We start from the raw sequence: 8,925 nt of genomic DNA on the forward strand, positions 1-8,925 counted from the left end.
TTGATAAAAGGTATTTTCTTTCATTTTTTTATCCTATTTCCCAAGTACCAAAACCTTTTATCAATACCTTAGTGATTTGCGATAGTGGTAGAGGCCAGCGGTCTCGTATCCAAACCGAAAGGCGATTTAATGGGTTTTCTTTTCAGTTTCCATATCAGTGCTTTTTAACATAACTTTGCCTCGACAATATGAGCTATTATAGAAATAAAAACAATTAGAATAGTTTCGAAGTTTAGAATACATTTACATGTACACTAGCTAATAGGTGTAAAAAGATCAAGCAGATTTGAAGTCAGTATTCCAAGTTCAATTTATCAAGAAAATAGCAAATAAAAATGCTTATTATATAATGAAATTTCTTTGATTTTTCTCTATTGATGGAATGTTCATTCACTCATAGAACGACAACGCTTCTTCCCTTATGTTATATAAAGAACCTGCTGTTTTATTATGTAAGACAGAGTTTAACAAATAGTACAATTACAGGTCAGGTGAACATTTATCCGTCCGTAGACGTAAATGACCTAATATGATAACGTGTGATGTTGCATGCGAGTCCAGTGGTATATGAGACTGCAGGTATTGTGTTATCTAGATAATATATCAATACTGTGTCTATACAGATTCATACACACATCGTGTGGAAAGTTCCTGTGTCATAATTCAGTTGTACCAACTGTTAATAACAATTACGTGCAATGCGATCTCCAGAGTCATAACTTACCTGACTGTCCTGTAGTACGAGTAATGATGACCTCAGCAGATGTCGACAGATTGTTTGGTTCATGGGAAGATAAGACCAACTATCCTTTACACACACAACTACTCACACATGTGTACACACATTAGTTTGTTTAAGGTGAGGGTAAAAACTCGAACAAGAGTAGTATGATGGATGTTATTTAAACTGCATTCATTCGCCACTTAGATTCTTTCCCGAGACATACGAGTAAAATTAATTCCAGATTGACATATCTCTGTTATATTAAACAAAAGTCAGACTATGGGAGAAACCTGTAATTTCAAACCGAATTTTGATAAAACATTGAATCGTATCAAATTGGTATGTATGCATAATGAGACGGTTCAACATCACTGTAACGCTAAGCCCCATACAGAGCACGTGTTTAAGCATAATTATCAACAAAGATAACCGGTAGATACAAAGTTGTGACATCATCATACCAAGATGGAGACCATACAACAATGTTTCCAAATATCTCCTGTTGACGATGAAGATAACCTAAATCAGATATCATCTAATTTACGTATGCATTAAATTATCTCTTTGGTTACACGAGATAAATGCACTCGACAACCCCTGATCGAAAACAACTGTCCAGTTTGTCAAAGTGTGAACGATTTATTTCCGGTTGTTTTACATAGAAAACGGTACTGATATCTTGACAAACAAAGTAGACAGCTGCAAGTTTTGGAAACGATAAAACTATAGAAGTAAAGTGAGTTATACTTCATTTGTTAGGATTTAATGAAGCAGTCATATCTCAAAGTTTAAACAGAAAATTCACGACGTAATAGCGACATTATGCTTAATCATTATTGTATATATTACAGTAAAATGACTGATAAACGTCAATTGTATGATAAACATTCATTCTTTATTCAATATTGATAACTGATAACTTCCTTTATATTGTGAAATGGAGCTGTGACTAAATCATAGTTTAAGATTCTATTTGCTTGCGCGTGGTTTCTGTTCGTTCACAAACGTTGTTTTTTAGTTAAACGGAACTAGGGCAAAAACAGTTAGCCCTATTGTATATGGTGTATTGGAAAAGGAATCTATTGTACTGTCCTTGATTTCAGTTCTGGTGGGTATCGACATTTTCAAAAAGTATCGAAAAACAAGAAAATGAGTGATTTTGTTTTTTCTCTAAAATTACACCCTCCCTTACAAATATCGAAAATACCAGAAAACAGCGAAATATCAAACAATAATTGTTCTTTTCAACAACTTTTCGACTGCAAAATTCCATTTTTGATTATCATTTCTTAGAAGCAGAAGACGCTTACTATTCCGGAACACACTATCTTTTCTCTTGATACGTTTTTACTATATCAATTGGGAGTCATAATTAATCAAGGTTTTGTTATCCTTAATTTTCTTTCCGCATCGATGGGAAATAAACTGTGCTATCACTTACATGTTTACAGCCCATTCAAACTACATTGGTCTGTATGGAAAGAATATTCCAACTCAAAAAGAACCCTCACACACAAAAAATGTACAATACTTGAAAGTTTAATATCTGATACTTATGTTGGAAATGTTCATACGACAATGCTCAGAATATATTATCATTGTGTAACTGTTGTTCAGGCTGGGAAAAGCAGACTCCCTATGGTGTACACGACACCATTGGTAACGCTGATGTCGCTGCGTATTACTGGAGCTCCGTTCAAGGTCATGGAGGCTAAAAGTTAAAAACAAAAAAGAGAAAGATAAGTGTTTCGTGATGTGAATTCAAAGTTAAGAATATTGTTGACAGCACACGCCATACACTTAATTCCTTCATGTTTTTACGCGCATTATATTTTGGGTTTGTATAAATGTGCTTTCTAAAGCCTAGCATTAGAATTACTGTGGCCACATGGGACGTGTACTAAACATATTTTATTTCCAAATACCACAGTTAGACTTTTGCTGTATTTAATGATTTTTCGTTATTTGGTTAAACTGAATCTAATTCTAAATTTGTATTGGAAGGTGCTTTTCACTTCTATGTCTCATGTACAATCTTTAAAATGGTACGCGCCCAAACACTGCTGGTCGTCGGTGAGGCAACTCCAAAGCGACGGAAAATATATTTTGAACAGCCTAGATCATATAGTTTTTAATCCATTCTATGACTATCACACTATCCGTTTTGATTAATAAACGTGTAATTTATCATAGCGTCATACATAGTGGATACATACCTCCATCATTCTTGACGGTGATGTGTTGACCGCGCGAATTAGTTAGCACTGATCCGTTAGGCAGACCCGTTGAATAAAAGGTGGAGTTTACAATATGATTCTGTACCAAATCTGAAACATGATGATGTCCTAGGTATTTAGAAATGTTACCTTTAGTATGTTTTGAAATAATTATACATCCATAATAGATATAATTGAAGTTATCTCCGAACCAAATGGAAGCTTCACATACAGAACGTATAAATATGCGATTCTTTATCAAACAAACCTTACTCGAGATTCGGGTAGTATTAGATAGTGTCTGGTTCATAAATCCCTCCATCTTTTCGAATACTGAATCGTCGGGAACAAAGAGTGTTATGTTGTCGCCTGAATATAGGAAAATATATACTCAGACAGATCAGCAACACAAGATATCAAACAACAACACAGCTATAGGAGAAAGGACTTCACAGGCGCAATTATTATGATTGTCAATCACCAACGTCTAGACAGATAGTCATAACGTTTCATCTGTGACACTGCCAGACTTTGTAAGAAACAATGGCAACGCCATATAGGATAGGATTATATAGTAAACCCCTCGATGAGAGTTGTCTATGTACAGCTCGCTCCAAAATGGATGGAGTCTAAGGATAGCTGAATCAGTTTTAGTCTTTCATAGATAATAACACACACGACCCGTCTGAAGCATAGACAGGTTCCTTTACAACGAACACAATAAATCTATATATGTGAGGATGGATGCTGAGAAACGGGCCGTTCTGTTCTGTCGTGGTTGTATCTATAGCAACGGACCCCATGTATGATGTTCAATGAGGTACCCACCAGCTACACCAGCTACCCGCCTGAAATTGATACCTGATACCGGCTGTTCAATGGAAAATAAACCCGGCAAAACAGAACAAACAAAACAAGAGAAAGATAACAGAGAAAGGGCCTTGCCGACCACATATATGAAATGGCAATATTAATGTGGTTTTATTGAGATTTAAAAACACTTCTGGAAAACATCAGGGGAGAACAAATATTGTACCGATCTACAAATAATGATCTAACGTTGACGAGAGACAGGAATCAGGTGAAATAGGGAAGTGAATTGGACATACATGAACACCTTGGAAAATAAGAAAGCTTAGTTCATGTCATTGAACAACGAACAGAGATGCTTGGGACGGTAAACATCACAGAAATTTAACCGAAGCGGTGATAGTTGTGTGGGAAAAGTGCTAACAAACATACATATCAAGATGTTTCTGATATATTTATAGCTTGTCTACGATATTTAACAAAGTGAACACAAACAGCATTCTTGAAAAAAAAAGTTGTCAGTGAGACAAATTCCATGTCTTTGTGACGATTGCATTGACATATTTTTAAAAAAACTTATGTAACCATGGAGAGGAATATCTTCACGAGTCAAATGTTTCAAATAAATAATTTGCTTTTTATCCAGAAATGAAAAAAATCGTTGGTGGTCTTAACCCGTGAAAGTTCAAGGATGGGAGAAGTTAACTGTTATTTTGAATTTTAACCACATTCACATGTACCAAGAATTATAAACTTACTAGGGATTCGGCTCTCTCTGTTACTAAATTTATAAATATGCTTGTACCCTACCTCTGAGTGTGTCCTGTAGGTCAGTTATCTGTATCAACATGTCCATGGTGGTCATGTTTAACTGCTCATGGACGTATCGGTCAGCCGAAACCTGGGGGTAGTTATACAGCACGTGATCCACCACATGCACGATTCCATTTGTGGCTACAGCTGATTTCACTATCCTAGCGCCCTCAGCCGTCACAAGCTGTAACCAACTTTACATTTAATCTATATTTTTTCTTTAACTTCACCGTACATTAAATTACATAAATACTATGCGACGGTTTGGTCATGCGCAAGTTTGTGCTATTTTTTATACTTGAAACCCCGAGGAAAACATTTGCTTCAAATGAATTTGTTCTTACTTGAAGTAATAAAATTCGATAATTTGCTATTTCCCTGCAATCGTTTACAGAGAAATGGACATTTAAACAAAGAAAGACATATGGGATGTCATAAGCGGTATTCCAATGTTGTAAAGGGCCCTTTCCATTTTCTTGACAATGTTTGAAATGGCGAACAAATATGGTAAGCTGCCAACTACATGAATTTGAATTTCAAAATCCTTTCTGTGATGAAAATGTTGTATGCCGAAAATTTGATTAGATTTATATCTCGAAATATGTTGCTTTCAAATAACTTTATTTGGCAGTTTGTCGACTATACATCATTTGAAAGATCATGACTTGATATAAAACATGGTTAATTAACAAACCGGAGCACCTCCTGATGAGTTAGGGTAGATGTTGACTCTTAGATCCTGTCCCTGCCATGTGCGGAGCTTAGCCTCATTATGGAAATCAGCCAATGTCATGTTGCCATACGTGATGTGGAACGTGATTATCTCGTGCATAAATTCCCAGTTACCGAAGTTAAAGATGGCGGCGATATTGGCAGGTAGGTTGTTAAAGGCGGCATCAGTCGGAGCGAATACTGTGAATGGTCCTAGGCACATACGAGTATCGTTTTATTTTTAAAGAAAAAGAATTACAAAAACAAAACAAACAAGGAAAAATTGGAATTTAGAACAAAGCAGGCTCTTTCATGAACGTTCACTTGGTGAAATAAACCCGTACACACACTAGTGTTTAGAAGATTTTTTTCTTGCGGTTACAAGTCAGTAACTAATAAGTTTTTCTGTGGCTTTGAAAGATTCATTCAACAGCTATTATTGTAAATCTTTAACATTCATTCTGTCGTCATAAGGCATATATTAAAAAGAATATGCCAATGAACTTAAAAATTGTAATGAAGTAAGTAAAACGTAACTTGGCGAGACTGAACCGTCGGAGGCTTGTAAATGAATATCCCAATATTTCTACATACTCACCTTAAACTACTGTTATTACAAATACAAAGAGTAAGCATAAAGAATATGTTGTCTTGTGGTATCAATTACGTACAGATTGGAAACGAGACGTACATCACGTGATCTATTTTTGTGCAAAAGAACAAACAAAATATCCACGTATGTTGTATTTCCTTAAAGACGGAAATCTACTTCCGTTTGTTGTGTCGAAAATGACATATTGTGGTAGGTATATCTTACCTGAGTTATTGCCTGAGAGAACGTACATTGGTCCTGCGTTCTGAAGGGTTGCAACAAAATCCTTACAACCCAGAGAGTCGACAAGGTCATAAATATCCCATTCCTCTCCCTGGACACTTGGCCCCAGAATTAGGAGAATGGTCACAAAAAATAACATTGTCCGGAGGCAATGGACAGGATAATACAAGGACCTAAGACAAGTCAGAACAGAGTTCAAAGGGTAACCGAGGTCAAGAAAAGATAAGACACGCGGCAGCTAGAAGATAACGGAAAACGCTATGGTGTAGCTATACGGTCACACAATCAATAATATCTTGTATCTGAAAAATGGCAGGACGCTGTGTTGCTGGAAAAAAAAGACGGCAAGTAACAGAACGAAATGATGAAAAAATGTAAATGCCGTGAAGTGCAAAGTCCGACTCCCAAAAAAGCGTAAAATCTATAAACGGAAAAACACACAATTGGTTTGTTATGTATTTCCTTGTGTATGGAGTTTCCCATCACTTTATGTGTTATTGACTTTTCGTACTTTCGATTTGACGCTTGGTATTGAAAGATAAGATATCCATCTCGGCCACAAGGACTTGACACATACGGACCATTTGGACCGAAACCTTGTCATACCAGTCAATAAAAAAGGGGGGAAAACCAAAAGAAACAAAACAAAACCCAAAAAAACGAAACTTTCCTTTCCAAGTTTTATCATATACAATACATATACAAAAATAAAATTTTGTAATAATTTGATAACGGGATGGCAGATTGTAACATAATATTACTCGTAAATAACCAGGAACAGTGTCTCGATTCCTGATCCGTTTTTATTCCTGATTATACAAAACTGATTACTTTCAGCTTCCTGACTTTAAAGATAGTTTCTTATTGATTTATCACTTTCATTCTTGGTGAAACTGATGGAGACCCTCGTATCTGTTCGGACAAACTGATGGAGACTCTCGTATATGTATGGATAAACAGATGGAGACCCTCGTATCTGTTCGGACAAACTGATGGAGACTCTCGTATATGTACGGATAAACAGATGGAGACCCTCGTATCTGTTCGGACAAACTGATGGAGACTCTCGTATATGTACGGATAAACTGATGGAGATCCTCGTATCTGTTCGGACAAACTGATGGAGACTCTCGTATATGTACGTATAAACAGATGGAGACCCTCGTATCTGTACGGATAAACAGATGGAGACCCTCGTATCTGTTCGGATAAACAGATGGAGACCCTCGTATCTGTACGGATAAACAGATGGAGACCCTCGTATATGTACGGATAAACAGATGGAGACCCTCGTATCTGTTCGGATAAACAGATGGAGACCCTCGTATCTGTACTGATAAACTGATGGAGATCCTCGTATCTGTACGGTTAAACAGATGGAGACCCTCGTATCTGTACGGATAAACTGACGGAGACCCTCGTATCTGTACGGATAAACTGATGGAGACCCTCGTATATGTACGGATAAACAGATGGAGACCCTCGTATCTGTTCGGATAAACAGATGGAGACCCTCGGATCTGTAATGATAAACTGATGGAGATCCTCGTATCTGTACGGTTAAACTGATGGAGACCCTCGTATCTGTACGGATAAACTGATGAAGACCCTCGTATCTGTACGGATAAAATGATGGAGACCCTCGTATCTGTACGGATAAACAGATGGAGACCCTCGTATCTGTACGGATAAACTGATGGAGACCCTCAGATTTGTACGGATAAACTGATGGAGACCCTCGTATCTGTACGGATAAACTGATGGAGACCCTCGGATCTGTACGGATAAACAGATGGAGACCCTCGTATCTGTTCGGATAAACAGATGGAGACCCTCGTATCTGTACGGATAAACAGATGGAGACCCTCGTATATGTACGGATAAACAGATGGAGACTCTCGTATATGTACGGATAAACAGATGGAGACCCTCGTATCTGTACGGATAAACAGATGGAGACCCTCGTATCTGTACGGATAAACAGATGGAGACCCTCGTATCTGTTCGGATAAACAGATGGAGACCCTCGTATCTGTACGGATAAATAGATGGAGACCCTCGTATCTGTACGGATAAACAGATAGAGACCCTCGTATCTGTACGGATAAACAGATGGAGACTCTCGTATCTGTATGGATAAACAGATGGAGACTCTCGTATATGTACGGATAAACAGAGATAATATCTCGTAACGATTAGTTCTAGAAATTGCCATGTTATATATTATATAGGTCAATATCATGCATTTCATAAACTTAAAATAACATATCACAAATTCATAAAAGATATCTGATCAAGAAATATGCAACCATATATAATATATAAACATTAGCAATATTTTACACTAGAATCTGTTCAAGCTTACATTCCACCATACTTTCCTACAGGTACTCCAAGTCCATTGCCTCCAAACTTTTCAACTACAAATAAACGTTTCAACAACTGAATTTAGAATACTTTAACACTAGTCCTCTGTCAGCTTGTTCTTGTTCTATCTCTACTTGTAACTACGGTCCAACTAGGTACATAAGAACTGGTGATTTAAACATTATTCAAAATGTTATGCTACGAGAGTTTTTCATGAAGGGTCTTAAATATCGTGAAAACCAGTCCGTTGAGTTGAATATAAATTTGAAGATACTTATGGATCTGTTGAAAGCCATGCAAGAGAATGGGCGAAACAAGAACGCGCTAAGTTGGAATCAAACTTATGAGCGATTTCAGGTCATCCGGTCCATCATTATTAAAACAATTTGCAGCTAGAAAACGAAAATGAAAACAAAGCACAGGTCAGCTTTCGTCGATCCTGGTGTTAA

The 8,925-nt window shown here is 36.9% G+C and overlaps 1 protein-coding gene across 1 annotated transcript; it reads right to left on the reverse strand.

Moving 5' to 3' along the window:
* Positions 1 to 2,337: 2,337 nt before the first annotated feature.
* On the reverse strand, positions 2,338 to 6,248 carry LOC132557926 (transforming growth factor-beta-induced protein ig-h3-like). The gene is made up of 6 exons (XM_060222454.1): positions 6,092 to 6,248; positions 5,258 to 5,487; positions 4,561 to 4,747; positions 3,214 to 3,309; positions 2,941 to 3,051; positions 2,338 to 2,435 (listed from the first exon to the last, which is right to left on the reverse strand). The coding sequence occupies exons 1-6, from the start codon at positions 6,246 to 6,248 to the stop codon at positions 2,338 to 2,340; spliced, it is 879 nt and encodes a 292-aa protein (XP_060078437.1).
* Between the last annotated feature and the right edge of the window lie 2,677 nt (positions 6,249 to 8,925).

This window comes from Ylistrum balloti, unplaced genomic scaffold (assembly GCF_031769215.1).
Source record: "Ylistrum balloti isolate Yb309-2 unplaced genomic scaffold, AGI_CSIRO_Ybal_v1 Utg370742, whole genome shotgun sequence".
NCBI classification, from domain to species: domain Eukaryota; kingdom Metazoa; phylum Mollusca; class Bivalvia; order Pectinida; family Pectinidae; genus Ylistrum; species Ylistrum balloti.

Coding starts and splice junctions, on each gene's coding strand:
- LOC132557926 (XM_060222454.1), bottom strand. CDS start 6,248: ATGTTATTTTTTGTGACCATTCTCCTAATTCTGGGGCCAAGTGTCCAG. Junction 4,748..5,257: donor ACTCATCAGGAGGTGCTCCG/GTTTGTTAATTA, acceptor AGTTGGTTACAG/CTTGTGACGGCTGAGGGCGC. Junction 3,052..3,213: donor TAATACTACCCGAATCTCGA/GTAAGGTTTGTT, acceptor ATCATGTTTCAG/ATTTGGTACAGAATCATATT.